This window comes from Athene noctua, chromosome 1 (assembly GCF_965140245.1).
Source record: "Athene noctua chromosome 1, bAthNoc1.hap1.1, whole genome shotgun sequence".
NCBI classification, from domain to species: Eukaryota; Metazoa; Chordata; class Aves; order Strigiformes; family Strigidae; genus Athene; species Athene noctua.
This window is the reverse complement of record NC_134037.1, coordinates 4,469,254-4,489,640: the sequence shown is the minus strand read 5'-3', so window position 1 is coordinate 4,489,640 and position 20,387 is coordinate 4,469,254. Positions and strand designations below refer to the sequence as shown.

Below are 20,387 nucleotides of genomic sequence, written 5' to 3'. Positions count from 1 at the left end.
CGAATACATGTGCACAGAGGAGGAGGCAGTGGGTCAGGCTTGTCAAACAGCAGAGTGCACCATGAGCACAGCAATGCAAATTTTGCAGTGATCGGATCTGTATGAGGAACAAGAATTATAAAAATCTTTAAAACCTCATTAGTTAATTATCATCACTGCAGATGGTGCCTGACTGTAAGCTCCTTTCTGCTCATCTTAATCCCATTCCAAGTGGCTACGGTAGGCAGAAGAGCCTGTGGTTGAGCACGGGAGCACATGACGGTGGGGAAAGCTGCGAGAAGGGGAGAGATGTAAAGCTTTAGGAAGGGAGGTGGGGGCCCATCCCCCTGTGTAGGAAGCGAGCGAGCAAGTGTTCCATCTTTCATTTGTAGGGCTGAGAAACGTAAACCAGGGAGTTTTCTCTGTCTGGATTTTGATCTCCTCTGTGGGCGCTCAAAGGAGGCCTGACCCGAGATGGATTATTGACTCGCAAAAAGCTATGTACCTGGATTACCTTCGCTGTGGTGAGTTCAATCTGCCTTTCTCTGTCCCTCTATATACCAGTGAATCAATACAGGGAACAGGAGCAACAAGCGAAGATATTGGAGTGATGGAGAGCAAGCAGAAGCAGGAGGTCTGATGTTAGTATTGATTAGCTTTTTTCAGTAGCTCTGTCATCCTTTTTGCTTACAGCCCTGTTTCTTACGAGGGAAGTGGTTGATGTTCATGTGGGAGAAATAGGTGTCCGTGATAAATAAGAGTTATTGTTATGGGGGAAGGTTGCTGATGTGATCAAGCCATAGCTGGTGGATGTGTTTTTCTCTGTTGAGTAATGCAGATGTTACGCCTGGAAGATTTCCAAAGCCTGGTTTTGTGTTTTCCTGGGAGGCTTTGCAGTGGGATCTTGGTCCATCCTTACTGAGGCATTTCCCAGGCAAACAGCTCTCCTTTCTGACCACCTCTGGATTCCAGTTTTCTGGATACAACTCGCTGTGGCCACTTAAAGTTTCTGCTGCTATTCAGGGACGGGTCAAGTCTATAAGATGACAGAGAGGGGACTTCTGCCTGTTTTAAGCAGTGCTGCCCAGGCAGGGAGCCAGGCTGGCTGCAGGCTTACTCCAACACCCATCCCTGATGGGAGAGATTGTGAACTTCACCACAATCCCAGTTGGAGTATAAACCAGAATTCCTGCTCTGATTTTCTCTGCAAGATCTGAATAGCCCACAAGGCTTTTCTTTTTTTTTTTTTTTCTTCTTTCTTTTTCTTCTGTTGGCAACCTCTCAGTCTCTCTAAGTACAAGCTAAAAGGGAGGGGGCCTTGTGGTTTTTTGGTTGATAAAAGCCTCTGGTCGTTAACCCTTGACAGTTCTTCAGTGAATTACTATTAAAAAAAATGAATTCATTTCTTGGGCTGAAGAGAGGTTCATAGAGTTGATGACATAAGGGTCATTTAGATCATCAGATCTGACCCCTTGAATAGTATGAGGCACTGAATTTCATCCTGTAGCTGCTGGCCTTTCATTTATTGTCTTTATACATTGTGTTAGGAAACTCATAATATCAGGACCGCATATCTGTAGGGGCTGAATTAACATGGAAGGGAAGAAGAATACAAATTTACCAGGAGGTCATAGGTCAGCAGCCCATTGAGCCTTTGAAGAGAGGAGCCTGGCAATATTCAGTTGCCTCTTGCTCAAGACCCACCTGGTTTCATCTGTCTGTTATGGCAGAATGTTGCCTGGTGGCTGTACTCCTGATCTGGGAATTTATGTATCTCTGCAATTCTTCTTGTAAGCCCGGGACCGAGATTTGTATTTGCTTTAGAACATCTGAAAATACAGAAGGTTCTTGGCCTGTCTATGATCCCTATGAATTATTGGTTGTGATAGTGACTGACTGGTATTTATCTTCTACATCTTCTACTCCCCCAAATTGCCCTTGTCAGCAACTGAGGGCAGAAAAAATGTTTCCATCTTTTGCTGGAGTTTTTTGTTGTTTTTTTCACTGCTCTGCTTCACTGGATCTCCCTTGGCTCTCCTTTAGAGCTTTAATAGGGTTTTTTTTTCTCATCTTTTAAATCTATTTCCTTGTAATCATGTCTGTCTTCTTATTGTGCCTTGGAGAAACATGAATCATTTGCCAATAGGTGAGTTTTATTGCTATTGATTACTGTTATTAATTTTTGCCCATTAATGTAATATTAATGTGCCATTAATGTAAAAGAGGAATAAACTGCACATTCAAGTGTAAAATGTCACTTACGCTGCTCAGGTAGTTTTAATATATTAAAAAAAAAAAATCCATTTGGAGAGATAAACAATGGATCTCTTAATCTCTTCCCTTCACAGTGCAATATTTTTTTTTTTTCCTTAAAGTCTACTGTCCCTTAAAAAAAGAAAACAACCTTTCTTTTTCCCAGTCTAGCTTTAAATAACCTGTGAGAAGGGGCTTCCACTACTTCATTTAAAGATTATTCCGATCTAAATGACCTCAATTGCCCTTCGCTCAGTTTTATCCCATCACATCTATTTATACCCTCTTGCTCTATATTAAGCAGTTCCTCTGAATGCCTGGGAAGAATTAGCACCTTAACATTTTGACTACACAGAGAATGAAAGACACAGAAGAAAATCAAGACCCAGGTGCACCTATCGCCAAAAAGGATGTTTCAGAAAGGACTTGATTTTGTCTGTTTGTGTAGTGTCTACACCATCAGCTTCCCCTCAGCCTAACTTATCTCCTGGCTTGCAGCACGCAGTCACTCCTCATTGTTCATGCACAAAGGCTGAGAGCTCTTCACAATGGAGATCTTACTTCTTCCTTGGCTCTCAGCTCCCTCCTGTCTGCCAGCTCTTTTGTTTTCCCTCGGGCATTAGTTGGCCAAGCAATGTATATTTAGTGCTTTCAATATTTTTTTTTTTTTCTCCCTCCTTCATCCAACCAACCCCTCAATCATTTTGTTGCTTTTCTCTAAAACCTCTCAAAATTGTCGGCATCCTGCAGGCTTGTGGCTGTCCAGTGTTACCCTCAGTCTTCTTCCTCCTACAGGGCATGGAAATGAAGTTTGTTGCCTTACTTTCTTAGGTGTTTCCGCTGACATTGGTGCCCTGGATTGCGTGAGAAGAGTCCTGCACATACTTAAAAGCTTAGCGGGAGAGGTGGGCTACTGAGATGGCAATGCAAATCCTTCCACGCTTGTTTCAGAGTAGTTCATCCAGAAACAATGCACTTTTGTTGAAAACTGGCTTTATCTTTTTCTCTTTGCTTTAATGAGGTAGTGCAAATCACTGCCTCAGGACCAAGCAAAGATTGTGTTCCTAGTGCTGTCCCAGATTAGTAGTACTGGGCAAGTCACTTCATCAGTCAGTACCTTAGTTTCCCTTTTATTCTTTGTCTGCCTCTTCCATCTCGTGCCCTGGGAACCTTGAATATCACTTATGTTTGTGTCTATACATCTCTGAGATGGAGAGAGAGCCTAAGCACTGCAACCTTCCCAAGCTTCATGCTTCATACCCCTCCTCTGTGCTGGGCTTCAGCTGCGTCTCAGCATCCACAACATGCTTGGAAGAAGTCAGGCTCTGATATCTGGTGATGGCAAATGCCGGACCCCCTGGATGTTGCCCAGCAAAGAGAGGTTGGCCCACTTTGCAGCACTCAGAGAGCAGAGGTGACCTCTTTGTGCGCACATGCCTGATCACGAGCCTGACAGCGAGCCTGGACCTGCACTGGCTGTCGGTGTGGATGTCCTAACACGTGCATTTACTGTCAGTCATCTCGGCAGGAGCCTCGGAGCACTGCTGGAATCCCAAAGAGCAATAAATACGTAGAAATGATATCTGCTTACTCAACGGATCCGATGCATGTCCCAGAGCCATGTTGTGCCAGTTCTATTCCTTAAACATGTGTTTCTAGACTTTTTTAGGCTGCTGCAGTCAGTAAAGCTGTGAGAGTGAGAAAATGGTTCTTTGCTGCCTTATGAAGACTTACATACAGGTGCCAGTTAACCTCCAGCTGCTCTGCTGGGTGGCACTGGGAGTGACAGAAGACCGGAGCATGCAGAGCCCAGAAAGCAGTAAGGCTCTGGTAGGCAATAAAAATAACCTGCAGGGTTGTAAGTTTAGAATATTTGATCTTGTATTACTAGGAAGAAACACATTTACAGCAATTTTTTGTTACCAAAAGTGCACCTAAGAAAAATGAGATATATCCTAAACATAAGGGGTAACTGACAGCCACTACAGTTGGATCAATAAATTATAACAGTTTGGATTTTTTTTTTTTTTTTTTTTTTTTTTTTTGTCCTGCCTGAGGAGAAATTCACTGAAGTGCATCAGTTTCTTTGGAATTGTCCCATACAAGCTGCCCATGGTTTCTTTTGCTTAGTGGCTTGATTTCTTCATATTTGCATTCTTTCTGCATTAGCTGACCAGGCTTAGTCACCTGGTGTCATCCTTGTTTCTTGACTGCACAAGCCAATCTCATGTCACTGAGATCTGGCCATGAGGTCTTGCAGGGAGGCAGTTCTGACTTGCCCGCCATGAACACCTCAGCAAGCCCATAAGCACATTTGGCAGATGCTTTTGCCATTAAAGTTCAGGCAAAGTGAACACAGAAGTCAGAAAAATGTGGCACTTGGCCAATCTATGGAAAAAAGTCAGCACAAATAATCCTAGGTATATTTTGCAATACTTTGCCAGACCTATTCCCTTTTAGTTGGGGATTCATTTACCCATTTCAGCACGTTATCACTTTAAGCTTCCTCAAAGGCACACAAAGCCTCTTAATAAATAATCTTGCTATTTCTTATCACATCTGCCTTTGAGTGAGAGACAGGACAAATGGGACAACATTCTCATCTGAATCCAGGTCAGGATCTGATGTAGGAAATGGTGGTGATGAAGAGCTGAGTGATGATTGCGGTGTTATATAAGCTTTGCATTAACTCTAACGTGTTTTAGAAGATCAGTGTTTTTTGGATGGGTATGAAGCCGGAGAAGGGAGGTGCACAGCAGCAAGGAGGATTACATCTCTCTCTGCACTTCCACATGTCGCCTATTACCATAGCATCTGAACGCTTTCTGCTTGCAAGGTGTGGTGAGATCCATTGGCCAACCCTGGAAATCTGCAGGAGAGGCAGGAACAAGCAAAGAGAAGGTAAAGGTTTTCAGAGCTGCTGAGGGTGATAAGGGCAAATGTAAAAACATGGAAAAACAGAGGGGAAACCGTCAGGTTGCAGAAGTGAGTAATTTTATAGGCAGGATTTTGAATAGGCCTTGCATAATATTGAGCAAGCTGGTAAAGTTTATAAAGGTTGAGATAAGCTGACTCAGAAACAGATAGGTGTTTTAGCAGGAAGGGATGGCTGGAGATATTTGAGAGATTACAGTCAAGAATCTGTAGGATTTGGCAACAGTCCAGATCGGAGTGTTAGGTGTGAAGGAGATGTAGGTGTTGAACATGACATGGAGATTGTGCATTTGAGTGTCGTACGAATGTGGGTTATCCACAGCGAGGAGGGCTAGGGGAGGGAAGAGTTTGTGGTGAGAGATAAGGAGGTGTTCTTTTAACCACGATAAAAAGAGTTGGCAGCCCCACATCTGGGAAAGATCTCGGAGGAAGAGTTAGGAGAAACCCAGCAGCAGTGAGTTACACCTGCTACTGTGAACGTGGAGAATGATGTCACCAGCTGACATCACAGGGGGCACCATGTCAACAGGAGACAGAAAAAGGACGAGGAAGAAGTACCAGGAAATTCAGTGAACGTGTAGAAGGAAGGCAGTAGAAGACACCAGTCTCTCCCAAAGCAGACTGAGGCTAGCAAACGTGGGGTCCCTTGCTATGGAGGAGAGCTGGGTCTCAACCACAGCTCAAGTAGAGGAGGGGCAGCAGGTGGCTTTTTAGCTGTTTTATTTAATGTCAGGTTCAAATGTGGAGTCTTCATGAACAGAAGGGTTTGGGTTCTTTGAAAGTTTCAGTATAAAACTTCTGGTTTTCTTTTTTTTTTTTTTTTTTTTTGCACCTTCTGCTGCTTTGAAAAAGGGAAAATAACGTGAATTAAAAATTTTTCATTTGACTTAAAATGGCTTTTTTCCCTTCTCATCTTTCAAAAATATGAAAGGAATGCTATTTGAAGGGTCATTACAGAAGAAAGTGTGGTGGAGTTTTTCTTTTTCTTTTTCTGTCACTATTTCAGGTATTCATTCCTTGTAATTCTTTTCCATCCAATTTTTTAAAAAAAATATTTTAAAAAATGTTTTTTGACAGGTCAGCATCAGCTGAGAAGAATCCCTCTCCTCCCTCTTCTTTGTTAACATTTCAGGTATTCATTTCTGGTAATTTAGAGGCAGGACACAAGAAATTATATGCATCTGATGAAACATTTTTATTGTCACCATCTGTGCTCATCACCTTGAGCTTTTTTTCCAAAAAATGGAGAGAAAAAATGGTTTTATGATAGAGTTCATCTGAGACATCCAGTTCAGGATGAGATGAACACAGCCTAAAAGACACCGTATCTGTCTGGTGAGTCTGAAGGAAGCCTGGAGGGACTGTTTCAAGTAGAGACATTACAGATATCCACATCCAGTCCCATGTATCCTGCCCAGCTAGGATATATCTGTCCCACAGTGCCCAGGCTTTGGCTGATCCTTGTCCCCGATCCCTGGTTACACATGATTTCTCCAACACGGTTTAGGGTTGAGCAGTTGTGGAGCCGCCTGACCACACTACCCCACCACAACATTTCGTTCTTCCAGAATAGCCCCAACACATCTGGGAAGAGAGGTGTGTAGGAAATACCCACCATTGTCACACAGTTAGCGGTGGAGAGAAAGCATTGTCCCTCCTGCTCCTTGCACAGTGCCCTGAAGGAGCTGGGTTTTTCACAAGTGCTAATCCCAAGAGATCTCGTGAGCTCCAGTGAGTCCTGCTGGCTCATTCGATCTGAGAATCTGGCACTGAGATTCAACAGATAGGGGAAAAAAAATAAGAACAGTTTATTATGTTAAAAGTTTAGGCAAGCAAAAAATGCAGAAATCACCAAATTTAGACTTTGGCCAGGGTACCAGTATTAGCAATACTGCCCTTGATGAGGGGTCAGAGTTCTGCTGACATGAATTAAAATCAAGAATGAGTAAAACTGGAAGGATGTTGGGGGCAGAGCAACAATAGCGGAAAAAGCAGGATCATGAATAAGTTACAAAGGAGGACAATGATTCAAAACTGGCTGAGTTATTGAACACCTTTAAAAAAAAATCCATCGTAAAGAAGAAAACTATAGGAGAGTAGTTTGGACAGGATTTAAAGTGAGGAAGGAAGTCATTATAAAACATATATAACTGATAAAGAAAAAGTGGATGAATTCTTGAAAAAATTGGAAAGCACACAGATCTGCTTTGCTGATCGTGTTGGACGTTAGAGAATGAATTAAGAAACCAACTGTATCACTTCCCAAAGGCAGCTGATGCGAACTGGGATGAATAAAGGAGAAAGGGCTGGGATAATATCCCTGATATTTTTTTTTTCTTTCCTATTATTCAAAGCCAAAAGGAGAGAGTCACTCCAGGTGAGACATTGTGTCTCCCAATATAATGAAACAAATGTTAAGGCAGAAATAAGTACACAGCTGTATGGCACAAGAATTGTAGACAAAAGGCCAAATAAATACCTGATGCCAGAGAAACTTGACTGCTTCTACTGTTTATCAGATGTAATACAGTGCTTAACTTGTCTCGGAAAATGATTTTAAAAGGTTTTAGAATCATATTGTTGTATGACTAGAAGCTGTCTGCAGATTCAGTAATAAACACATTGAAAATGTGTGAAAGAATAAACATGTTGAAATGTGGAGGGATATGTTATAATATCTTTTGAAATAATTTAAGAGTGAAAGAAACACTTTAATGAAAAGGAAAATTGATAATCATTTGGAAGGATCCGAGAGCATCAGAAAGGCAAGAGAAGTAGTATAAATGTGATAAGTAGCACATCTGTTTATCAGTTCCCTGGCACAAACGTGCAGACCAGCTTGGACATAAAACTTCAATCTTACCTCAAAAGGAAATGTAAAGTTACTTTCCCCATTATTGCCAGAAATGTGGGTAAAGGTGAGCAGGTTACCTAGAACCCTGGATTTTTAACATGGCATTATTCTTAGGAAATGTCTGGCTACAACACTCGAAATACCCTCTGAAACAAAACCGTTGTCCCCAGATTCTAGTGACGTTTCTGAGCTGTTGCTGAAGCTGAACTGTGTTCGCTCTGAAACACACGGATGCGACTGTCGGAGCCTTTGCAGAGACACAGTAATCAGGGCTGTGTCACGGAGCTGTCACTTCAACAGACTACAACTGGCTGCTGAACAGCACATGGCAGAACTGGCCTCTCTGCCTCTGGTTTCTAAAGCCCTGGGTGTCATTTTAGGAAAGGTGAATTCTTCATCTCATTATCAAAAGAAAACCACTCCTCTGTGTTAGGGCTTCCCTGGACCCATCGGTGGAAGAATGCTTTAATTTCACAGCGGACCATGATTAACAGCATCCCAGGGAGCTGTTGTACGATTGTATCCAGGGACTTGGAGAACTTATTGATGGGAGACAACAGGATACAGAGGGGATGGAATAACGAACAGGCACCACCATGTCCCTGTCTCTTTCTGCTCATCAAGACAACCTGACAGATGCTCTATATGCTGTCCCTCATCTTGTTTTACTATGTTGTACTCATATTTCCTCCCAAGCAGAAAGCAAATCTCATAGCTCAGCCTTAGTATAATATACCCAACCTCGGTAAGGTCTGTCTGGTCTGAGGTCCCCATCCTGTAACCAGATCGTTATGGCTCAGTCTCTATTCTCTAAACAGCGACTGATACCATGAGCTTTGTTCTTCAGCTTCATAAATGCAGTCTTATTTGCACAGCGAGGGTGACTCTTGGCAAAGTAGGAACATTTCTCCACAGTATTTTATCTCATATTGAAGGGACTCATGTTCATCATTTCAGTCCATGAAGACTGATGTATCAACTGAAGACTGATATATCAACTGTAGAGACATTGTCTACAGAATAAATGTTTTTAAAAGTAAGAAACAGTGAAAAAACCCTGATTTTTTAACAATTTCAGTGGGTTTTCTTTCTTTCCACCGGTGGTTGATGGCTGAAAAACTAATTAGATAATGCACATAGAATAGAATAGAAGCAAGATTTGCTGTAGGTGAATCTGATCCCTGAGACTAATTCTAATCCTCCAGAAAGCTGGGCTTCTTGATTACCTAGGTTAAGTGCAATGTAATCCTTTGCATTGAAGGCTGTAGCTGGAAATACAACTTGGCCTGCTGTGCTTTGAAGACTGACTTGTTTCAAACTGTTATGGACCCAAATAAAGAAAAAGCAGTACTTTCTTTAAAGAAAAAAAAAAAAAAAAGCAAAACAAAAAAAACCACCAAACCCAAAACACCTCCCCTTAAAACACCAGAACAACAACAACAAAAAAATCTTATCTACTAAGATCTGTCTCACATTTACACATGAATATTCAATATTCTTAGAGGAAAATCCAGTAATCACAAAAGGGAAGAGCTAATAATGTTAAAGTAATTAGAGGCTGGAGTAGTCTACCAGATCTCAGAAAACATCTCTGATGATGGAACGGTTCAGATTGCTACAAAGGATGGATCATATTAAACTGGCACTTAGCTGGATCGTAATTACCACATGAGCCTGAGCCAAGGAGAGGGCAGACAAACTTGGAGAAGCTGCCTTACCTTTGCTAAATTGCAGAATGAAGTAGGCTGGAAGGGACTTTGGAGATTCTTTGGTCCAACCACACACTCACAGCCAGGCCCAACAGATCAAGTTGGTCAGCTGAGTTTTGAGTATCTCCAGGGTTGGCTATTCCTCCACCTCTTAGGTCCCAGTCTTTGATCACCACCATGAAGAATTTTTTTTTTATACCTAAAGGGCATTTTGCATGTTGCCACTTGTATCAGCCACATCTTGCAGCTTTACTATGCACTTCTAGGAAGAGTCTGGCTCTCTATATACCATACCTATATCATGTCCTAGGTAGTTATAGACAATGATATGAATGCTTCCAGGTGTCTTCTCCAGCTTCAACAACTCTAGTGCTCTTGCCCTCCCTGTGCATATCATATGCTCGTGTTTCGTCCTGCTATCTTGGTGGCCTTTGCTGGTCTCACTTCAGCATGCCAGAACCTTTCTTGTACTGTGGAGTGCAAACCTGGACAAGGTGTCCAGATGTGCTCTCAGAAGAGCTTAGCAGAAAGGAGTTATGACTTTTCTTGGCCTGCTTAGGGCACTCTTGATAGCGTATTGCAGGTTGTGGATGGTGCTCTTTGCCCTGAGGGCTCACTGCTGACTCCTGTTCAACTTCTTGCCCACTGGGACCCCCACATCCCTTTCTGTGAAGCTGCTATCAGTCAGCTGGAGCCTGTGTTGCTGCATGGGGGTTTACTTTTCCTAACACATGGTTGGTGTTTTCTTCTCCTAGGGGTCATGTCAGGTCATTTCTCCAGACTTTCAAGGTCCTTCCAAATGGCAGCCCTGCCCTCCAGCACATGGGCTGCTCCCAACATCTTGGTGTCACTGGGGAACTTGCTGAGGGTGCCTTCTGTCACCATCCAGGTTGTTAATGAGGATTTCTGAGTAGCCATCTCAAGTGTTGCCATGCCCCTGCCAATCCATCCCTAAGGCTGAGTGAAGGACAGCCTGCCTCTTGTACTCTTGTTCTGAGTATGAAAACACCCAGATCATGGGCACAGATATCAAAATAAGAGCTGGTGTAAGCGCCTATTCCAAGAGAGGACTGAGAGAAACTAATATTGTGTTTGTTTCTGCTCAGAACCCTGCCTGTCCTTACCTATAAAGAATAGGACATGGGCACCATACAGCTTAATAGAGGAGATATCCTTGTGGTAAATTCCCAGCTGAATCCCAGAAAAAAAAAAAAGAAATAAATTATCTCAGATATGATGAATACAACCCTCTGTTATGCCAGCTATCAGGCCTAGCATAAAGGACACAGCCAGCATAAAGATGAACCAATAACTAAATTGTATTTGATACAAAAGGGTCAGTACATGGGTGAGCGCTGGGGGTACAAACAAGTCAGATCATACATAATCAACATCAATCCCACTGACCCCAATAACGACACCGCACGACCAGCAATGGGTGGGATAACCAGTGAAATGCAGTCTCCCATAGAAGGGACGGGAGACAACCAGGTCAACAAGCCAAACACATGAGACCGAGGAAGCCACACACTGAATCCCTACACAGCCCACGCTTACCAAAGCCAGACCTGAGTGGAGCCCAGTCCCAGGGAGGCGGGAGGTCCTTCCCCAGCAGGGAACTCTGCACAGGGCACCCACCTCACACACAGACACTGCCCCTCCTGCCAGGGGTCCCAGCTGTTATCCCTCAGTGGGACACCTGACCTTGGGTTACTCACTGCGGGACCCCTGGGGCTCACTGACCCAATGGCTCTGTCTGCCAGGCCGGCCCACCCTGGGGGGGAGCCTAAAGGGAACCTCACCCCCCTTTGGGAAGGGCTGGGGGAATCACCCAGATGTCAGCCTTAACTTGGGGTTGAAACCCCAGCATTTCACCCTCCTAGAGAGATGTGCCCATATTCCTCTGAAAATGCCGGTAGCTGCCATCAAATCCAGGTTGTTTTTAGCACAGGAGAGGCTTGCATCTCCAGCGTGCCTTCTAGCTTACTGGTCCAGCGGCGTGGTTCAAGGATGGATGCAATGGTTGCAATCACTAATACACTGTTCCTACCAAGAGGTGCTTTTGCTTGTATTTAACACCAGCTCTGACAAGGACCTGGGTGAAGAAGAGTGTGGTGTTTTAAGCTCATTCAGCCATGGAATAAAATGAGTTATCAGAAACCTCTTTTCCAATAATGAAAAACTTAGTCTTATACAGAGTTTGATAATCCTTTTCAAGTAATTTTAAGTAACAAATAAACTAAGGGAAAAATATACAATCTGTCTGTTTTGTTTGCAGGGAATTCTTCTATAATCATGGGCAAATGGCTGTGCTGACTTCTAACTATGTTTTTCTCTTTACGAATCAAACATCTTAACTTTTGTCATTTTCAACACAATATTTTGGCTTGGTCAGACCATAAATACTACTTGTTAGTAAGGTCACTTTGACGTTTAAAAAATACTTTTCTTTCTCATAAAGGGCACGGTGCAAATTGAAATGAGCCTTTTTAGAGAAACATGGTTAGATCTCACAAAATGAAGATTCGTGTTTTCTTGCCAGAAACTCCCACCTTTTCTGGGAAAAATTTCGAATTAAATAATCATGTTCATGATTTCTCTAGAAACACACACCTGGATTTTTCAACCAGCCCCACTCCAAATGTTAATGGTGACCTGTAAATTTTTTTTTCTCTCTGGAAGTAATGTCTTTGTAAAAATGGAAGCTACAGTTACTTGTATGGGAAGAGAAACTTCCAGTAAAAGTCTGCAGAGTATTTTATCAACAAAAGCCGTACAAAAAATGTCACTAGGCATATTCAAGCTAGAGAAAAGGCACAGATATTTAGCACTAAGTGGGATTATCTGTTGCTGCTGGACAGGGTGGAGTCCTGATAATTTGAAGTATTTAAGTCAAGTCTGGATGTTTCTCATAAAGGCTTTCTCATCTCTCAGATAGTGGTTATGGACTCGGTGCTCAATTCATTGAGTTCTCTCACAGCTCTCCTGCCTCAGCTCAGGCACTTTCTAGAGTGGTATCTGGATTCCTCTCATCCTTCTATGTCCCCAACAGAGAGAAGGTTGCAGGAAAACCTCAGAGATACCAAACCTTAGTGTGATGGACAGAAGGAGAAGGCTGATGTGAAGAGATGTGCTGCGGATGCACTGAATTTTGGCTATGGGTTCACATGAGGGATGCCCAACCACACGGTCACACAGCTTCCTCTGTGTGAAGTTGGATAGTAGAGGTTTGATAGGGTTTAGTAGTGCGCGACTTGCCTACCTGCTATAGTTTAGTCTTTTTGAGATGTCATTTCAAACTGTCACAAGAAATTGCAAAATAAAGGCCAGGCTGCCTGGCACAGTCCTGATAGAGCAAAATGACCTCTATGAGGGGTTCAGACTTATCCAAGGAAGGACTTTTACAAATTTTCCAGTGTCGCTGCTGACATCTTATAGTAGTTGCAAACCTGCAGAGAGATGACCTTGCTCTTGTGGGTCAAGGATCCCGCAGGAATGGTCTCTGGGCCCTGAAAGGTGTGCTGTCCACAGGTGCAGAGGCAATGCTCTATAAGGAGGACTGTGGAATGGCTCAAACACTAACCTTACATTCCTAAGATTCATGTTAAGGATCTAATATTTAAAACCTGCTGAACCTATTCTTGTAGGATCCCCAAATCCCTGCCCTGCCAATAAAACCTTTTATAACTCTGGTCTCGCTGCAATTCCTTACTTTCTACAAAAGGACGTGCTTGGTGATGTAAGTGATGTTGGTGCACAGGTGCAATGACTACGTAAATATTGCTAGAAGACAAGAATTCCAGTCTATACAAAAGTGAAGTTTCCCACTGATTTTGTACCTGAATCCAACTGATCAATTTTTCTGTTGCGTGTGTGTGTTTTCTTTGCAAAGAGGAAGTGTGAGAAAAAGCAGGGAGGCTCTCATAGGTGAATTATGAAAGAGCAAGTCATTTCCCATTATTTGTCATTCACAGGTTGCTTGTCTATCCTTATTTCATGCCCAAATCTCAGTGATCCAGCTGTTGAGCATTTATCTGAGACTCTGACTTTGACATCTGCCATGAACTTGAAAATATTTGGTTGGGACTCACTTAACTGTCCCTAGTTAAGCTGAAAACTTTTTATGAATCAGAGTCATCTATGTCCTGAGCAAATGACTATCAACCAGCTGAGAAGTAACAAACTTACACACAAATCTTAAAGAGCTACCATCATCTTTACTTCAACCCCACCGATTGCCCTGGAGTTACCCAAAAGATAAATCTGATTCCAAAGTATTGTTGAGAAGCGGGTGAGTTGATGAGCAGCGTGGCTCAGGAAAGTTTTCCAGATTTCTGCGGGTCCTTATGCAAGGGGAAAAAATTCCCTTTTTGGCCTTGACTGAACTCCCACTTATACTGGTATGACTGGAGAGGAGTGTCACCGAGTCAGATTTGTACCCGAGTTACATGGGCGCAAGCAAGAGAAGGATTGGGCAAACTGTGCCTAAAGCCCCAGTGGATTTGAAAGCCTTCTCCAGCAGCTTAGGTAGCTTTTCTTTCTATCCTTAGCAACACAGTCCTGATTAACCCCCCAAGCTGTGGTCAGACATTTTGAGGACAGTTTGATTGACAGCATGTAACCTGCTAATGCTTTTCCCTGCATCATCCAGTGCATTAGATCCTGGAGGTGGTTGGTTGGCTGTGTTGGGGGGGGGGGTGTTAAAATGATTTTGTTGATTTAAACTCTTGGATATTCTATAAGAAAAAGTTATCCTGAGCAAGAGGCATGAAGTACTTCAATGTAAGTAGAAAAGTATGCAGTGAGACTCCTCCCTTGTGTATTTATGGAAAGATGTATTTGGGCAAAATGTCCATTTTTATTGCTTTGCCAGATACATAGAAGAATCTCCTTCAAATGCACAATACAAAACTTCTCCCTGTGGCAACTCTATATTTCATGCAGAGTTTTTGTGGGAGGCTCTTTCTTCACATTATGTACTACTTCATAAAAGCAGACCTGACAGACCATTTGGCTTGGGTGGGTAACCAACTCTATCACCCAAAACTTAAGGGACAATCTTCCTTTACATTGGTGATCCCTTAACAGTCCTGTGAAATCATTCCCAAAAAAGATTTGTACTGGGAAATTATGATTTGTCCCTTTTTAAAATTTTTGGTACTTCTTTCAATATTATTTAACAGCTTGGAAAAAAAGTAGAATAAATCCTTGGGAAGCAGTTAGATTTCTGGGACTGTAGCCAGCATATTGTGGACTACCATTGGTCCAGGGACTATGATTTGGATAATGGCTTTCTTTGGAAATTATGCTGCCGATGTCGGAAAGCACTAAAGTAGGACTCACGAGAAAAGAATTTTTAATTTTTTTTTTTTTAAAAAATTAAAGCCATCTTTCTGAAAGCTGTTGAAATATAGAGAAATGAGATTTTTTTTTTTCCCCCCACCCGGAAGATAGAGTGATGGATTCATCTTTAACCAGGAAATAAATAAGTGAATAATTGCTTGGTGAAATATGCACATGGAAAGAATAAATCATGTTGAAATCTTTGTCAGTGTGTATGGATATAAAAAAGCAGAGATTTGTCAAAATAATAATCTTTCCAATGGTGCCTAATGTCTTTTCTCACCCTGCTGAGGTTAAACTTCTATTTATTGCAGGAGTGAATTTGCTGTAGTACAAAGCGCACAAATATTTCACTTGAAAGTAGCATAATATTAAAATAATGGTCTGTACTAAAATGTGGAGGAAATCAGCATTTACAGCTTTTTGAATGCTGCACCTCTGCAATCAGCGACAAGATTCCCATTAATTACAGTGGTCACTGAACTGGTCTTCCAAAGAATAATTTGCTAGTAGCGTGACTATTTTCTTGAAACTAAAATTTTATTCAGCAGCTGCAAGAAGTGTAACCAGGAGCAAACTGAAGGAAGCGTGTCATTAGAAATACATTTATCGTTTTCTAACTCATTTATGAACACTAAAAACATTGTCTTTCTTCTGAAAGATTTTTTTAAAGTTGCCATAGAAAACTGCTGTCAACTAAGAACATAATTCGGAAAGCAAATAAGATGTAGGCGCTTGTAACCAGAACCACCTTCTGCAAGCTACAAGACAAGCTACTGTATTCCTTCCTGACAATTCAAACGGTTTGCTGCCCATCTGTGAGCAGAAGCTTCTGATCAGAAGATGACATCTCGAAATGCCATTTTGAGAATCTCCATTTAAGTTTGAGTAATTAACTCCAAGTGAACTGTGGAATCACTGTTCACATTCATGAAATCGACTTTTGTCGTATTCATTACAGCCAATATTTTAGCAGTTCTAAAGAGCTTCCTTTTTTTTGTTTTGGTTTGGTTTGGTTTTTCTTCTATATAAAACACAGCGCTATCTCTTTTGGCACAATAGTTTCATTCCATGTGGGGTCTGAATTTTTTAGTGCTTGACCTCCAAGATGATGCATTTAATAAGGGCGAGAAAGTGCAGAGTCCAGTCTCTTTTCCGCTTGTCTCTATCATGGCAAAGACATGAAAAATCTTGGAATCCAAAAGGTGGGGTTCAGCCTCCAGGCTTAAACACCAGCCACCTTAGCTTTAAAAGTGAAGGACTCCAGCTGCTCTGACACAAATTGGGCAGATCATTCTCTTCGTGTCTGTGTGTACCAGACTGATGTCAGATTTTCCCTCTGTTTAGCAGAACCAACTTTTGTAGTTCTATCTGAGATCTGGTGATATTTCTCACTGTTATTTTTTTGTGTAACTGCCATGGATTTTCATCCAGACCTTACCTTCCCACACTATGGCATGAACATGTGCAGATGCTCTGAAACGAGGATACTCTGCCCCTCGGTACACTCAGGACTGGCTGTGCGCTACAATATGCCATCACTACATAAAGAAGTTCAGTTTGGTTTTGGTTTTTGTTATGTACCAGTTCACGAGGTTAAAGGGTTACATGAGAATCTCAGCACTCTGCTTGTAAAAATAAAACTTAAATAATCATTGTCTCTGATAGTTTCAGAGAAAACCTCAAAAACATAAACAAGGAAGACATAGAACTCAAAAGGACAACAAGATACAAATATCAGTTTTTGTGGGTTTTGCTTGGGGTCTGACTCTTGCTTTTTTTGCCTTAGGGGCAAATTACACTGACTGAATTCTTGTTGGCATCTGCAGGATAAGGATGGTTTAACTGTGAGGAGCAGGGTTATGGCTACTCTTTCGTTTGTGTTCGCTCTTATCTACCTGAGCCAGTGAGTTCATAGCTCCATGTTGGTACAATCTGCTCTTCATCAAATATAGATGGTAAAACTGTTGTGAGGAAAACAAATTTTGCTCCCATGCTAGTCAAGCACTGATTCTGCATGTCTCAAACGCTACTCTGGTTTTCTTTCTCTTGTAGTTATCTTTAAGCAAGAGGGATGACTCAGGTGCCTGCTGACCACCTGTCAACCACCAGCTCCTACAACTATGAGCAGCCCCTTCCCTCCGTGGCTCGGACAAACACGGTCACCAAGGTACCCACAGCCAAAAAAATAACCTTCTTCAAGAGTGGAGATCCTCAATTTGCAGGAGTCAAGATGGCCATCAATCAGCGAAGGTTCAAGAGCTTCAATGCACTCATGGATGATCTCTCTCATCGGGTCCCACTGCCATTTGGGGTACGGACCATCACCACCCCACGGGGAATACATTGCATCAGTGAGCTGGACCAGCTGGAGGATGGAGGATGTTACCTTTGCTCTGACAAGAAATATGTCAAACCTATTAGCATTCCTTCCAGGGGACACAGGCCAGCCCCTCCGCGAGGTGGTCGTCCCTCCAGTGCCATGAGAAGAGCAGCTCAGGAGAACAAACCTGAAGATTATTCCACACCTTTCACTCAGCATGGCCCCAGAATACCCAAGAAAATCACTCTAGTTAAGAATGGAGAAAGTGGGTTTCGACGCTCAATTATCCTGAACCGCAGAAATGCCAGGAGTTTCAGAACTCTCCTGGATGAGATTTCAGAGATCCTGCAGTTCCCAGTGAAGAAGCTCTACACTGTTGATGGCAAGAAGGCAAGTATCTCTGATACCTGGTGCTGGTCAGTTATTCTAACAGGTGTTATCACATCAATGTTTTCATCCCTGCGATGCAAATCCTTTAGCTCATGGGGCCAATAGTTTACCCACATTACCTTAATCCTTGGGGCTTCTGTAGTTAGTGTCACATTAGGTACTTCCCCATTAATTACATGAAGGGGTGATGGAGAAGAATCTCGTTCAGCCGTTCAAGAACTTCGTATATCAGATACTGTTTTGGCTCAATGGGAGGAAACTTCTGACAGAAGCCCAGAAGCTCAGTGTTTTGCAGCAGGGTATAAAACCCTAAATAAATTTTTAGTAATGGAGTTTCCCACCCTCTTCTAGGAGGTATGTCCCAACAGAGGCTTAACTGTTCTATACCTGACAACTGGGAATTCAAAAGAATAAGACAGCCCTTAGGTAGCACCTTGCACTTGCATAATTCCTAACAGACTGGGATCCAGCTCATGATGTGGGATCCTCAGCATTATGGTAATATAACTAGTAAATGCATAAGTGATTAAGGTATGAGTAGGATCAGGAGACACATTTGTATTGGTTACCTGGTGAATGTGCCAATTGGGGTGGACTCATAATAAATTCAGGGCATGACAACTTTTTTGTTCTTCTGTTCCCAAATGAATTTCCTGACAAACCTGAGATCCTGATTTCACAGAATCACAGACTCATCTAGGTTGGAAAGGACCTTGAAGATCATCCAGTCCAACCATTAACCTCACACTGATCGTTCTCAACTCCACCAGATCCTTAAGCGCTATTTCCACCTCTTTGTAACGTAAACTAACCAACACTTGCATTTCTTCTGCAGAGGTCTCGTGTGTTAGCCTGACTTGTCCCTGTCAATGCAGCCGAGAAGAGCAGGTACTCTGCTCCTTGCCACGTTTTCCATCTTTACAGTGCTGGGTGCCAGCTCCTCAGTGCTCATGTCACAACCATTCGTGGTGCCACTTTCTGAATCAGATGACTGAAATGTCTTGGGTTCAAATGAGCCACCATCCAGCAGGGGAAAAAAATGGAGAAATATTTTTAACCCAAATCATTTTGACCTGCACAGGGGCAGCAGCATGCAGCTATGAAGGAGAGAGGGAGGGCATAACGGTGCCTTAAACCATCTTTCCTGGTGGAGGCAACATGTCAGAGCACAGTGCTTTCTGCTGTGCCCACCGCTCTGGAAAGAGCTGCCTGTTCTGTTAGACTATCCAAGGAAAATGTTCTTCCTGAACATTTTACTGCTACAGCTTTCACAACCTTACTGATCTAGAGGCTAAAAGAGTGTCAGCCTGACTGCAGTCAGAGATGAGGTGAAACAACAGAGAAAGGACAGTGACACTCCGCGTGTGCCAGACAAGTGAAACAACAATCTTGCTGAGAAACCGAGGGTCCTGTAGAAACTAAGGGTTTATGAAAAGAGGACCCAGGAGCAAGGGGGAAACTTAGCTGTGGACAACCCAAGTGTGGCCTAGGATAATCAAAATAGTTAATTCAACTCCTCAAACTTTAAGGCCTAAGAGTCAGTTGTCCAAGTCCAAGATGAACACACTGGCCACCCTACTGTGGGATTTATCTTTTCTGAGTGTGTCTAGCGTCTGTGTTTCTCCTCATGGGAAAGTATGCAAAAAATGACTCGCTTGTAGGCAAATGCATGGTAGACAAGATGAATCCCATGTCCCAGGCTGTTTCAGCAGTCAGTGAAAAGAAATAGGCACTTTAGATAGCTGCTTTCCAAGTAACTGCCTAAATGACTTCAGATATCTGGAGCTGGATTCATTTCAGATTCAGCTGCCTGCATGTCGGTGTCTAAATGTTTCTCTAAGTGAGGTAAGTGGCTAAGCTCCCACATAGTTGTTGAGACTAAGCTGACCCAGCCAAAGGGGTGTCTAGAGGCCTTCAGAATCCATTAGGTGCTTTTTTTTTTTTTTTTTTAGCTTCCATCAATTTATTTACAAGGTGAAGTTTGCTATGTACCACAGCTACATCTATACCACTAAATAAAGATCTCATCCTTTTCTTCTCAATTCTGCTAGATTCTTATCATCTTCCCTGGGGGGTTCTGGCCCAGAGTGACAGTCCCCCAACAGTTTAGATTTAGGGCCCGGGGCCATTCCCTGTAGGTGGTTTGGATGTGACCAGCGTGTGTTTGAGTAGCCAAGCTGCTTCTGTCGACCTCCATTCTGAAGAACAGGGTCTGGCACTGCTCGTTTTCCTACTACAAATGTACCCAACTCAGGTTAGGAAAAAGCCCCAACAAACCCAACCTCGTTGCCAAGACGTATTATAATCTATGGATAAGTATTTTATTTTATTTTGTCACTGATTTCTCCAGTTTTCAAGACTTGGACTCCTGTTCAGTCCACATGAAGATAATAATCTTGCGTAGTGGTGTGGTAGTAACTTCCTTTTCACTTCTTCCATTTTGGAGAATTTTCACTCATTGCTGTAAAGAAAAGTTTCACCTTCTATTTCTTAGTGTAGACTTAACGTTCTCCTTCTGATCCTTAAATTAGTTTCTCACCATTCTCCTTCTAATTATTGTATACACTGACATTTTAGCTGGGATACATACTAAATACATGCT

The 20,387-nt window shown here is 42.5% G+C and overlaps 1 protein-coding gene across 3 annotated transcripts in view; it reads left to right on the top strand.

The window, feature by feature from the left end:
- Positions 1 to 227: 227 nt before the first annotated feature.
- Positions 228 to 20,387, top strand: part of RP1L1 (RP1 like 1) — a 44,348-nt gene continuing 24,188 nt past the window's right edge. Inside the window, exons 1-2 of one of the 3 annotated variants that reach the window (XM_074895460.1) lie at positions 228 to 503; positions 17,128 to 17,785. In XM_074895460.1, coding sequence (XP_074751561.1) covers positions 17,147 to 17,785 — 639 coding nt within the window. In that variant the 5' untranslated portion in view covers positions 228 to 503; positions 17,128 to 17,146. Of the gene's footprint in view, positions 504 to 539; positions 621 to 4,911; positions 5,134 to 17,127; positions 17,786 to 20,387 lie in introns of those variants that run through there. The other 2 variants (XM_074895462.1, XM_074895461.1) reach the window with 2 other exon arrangements.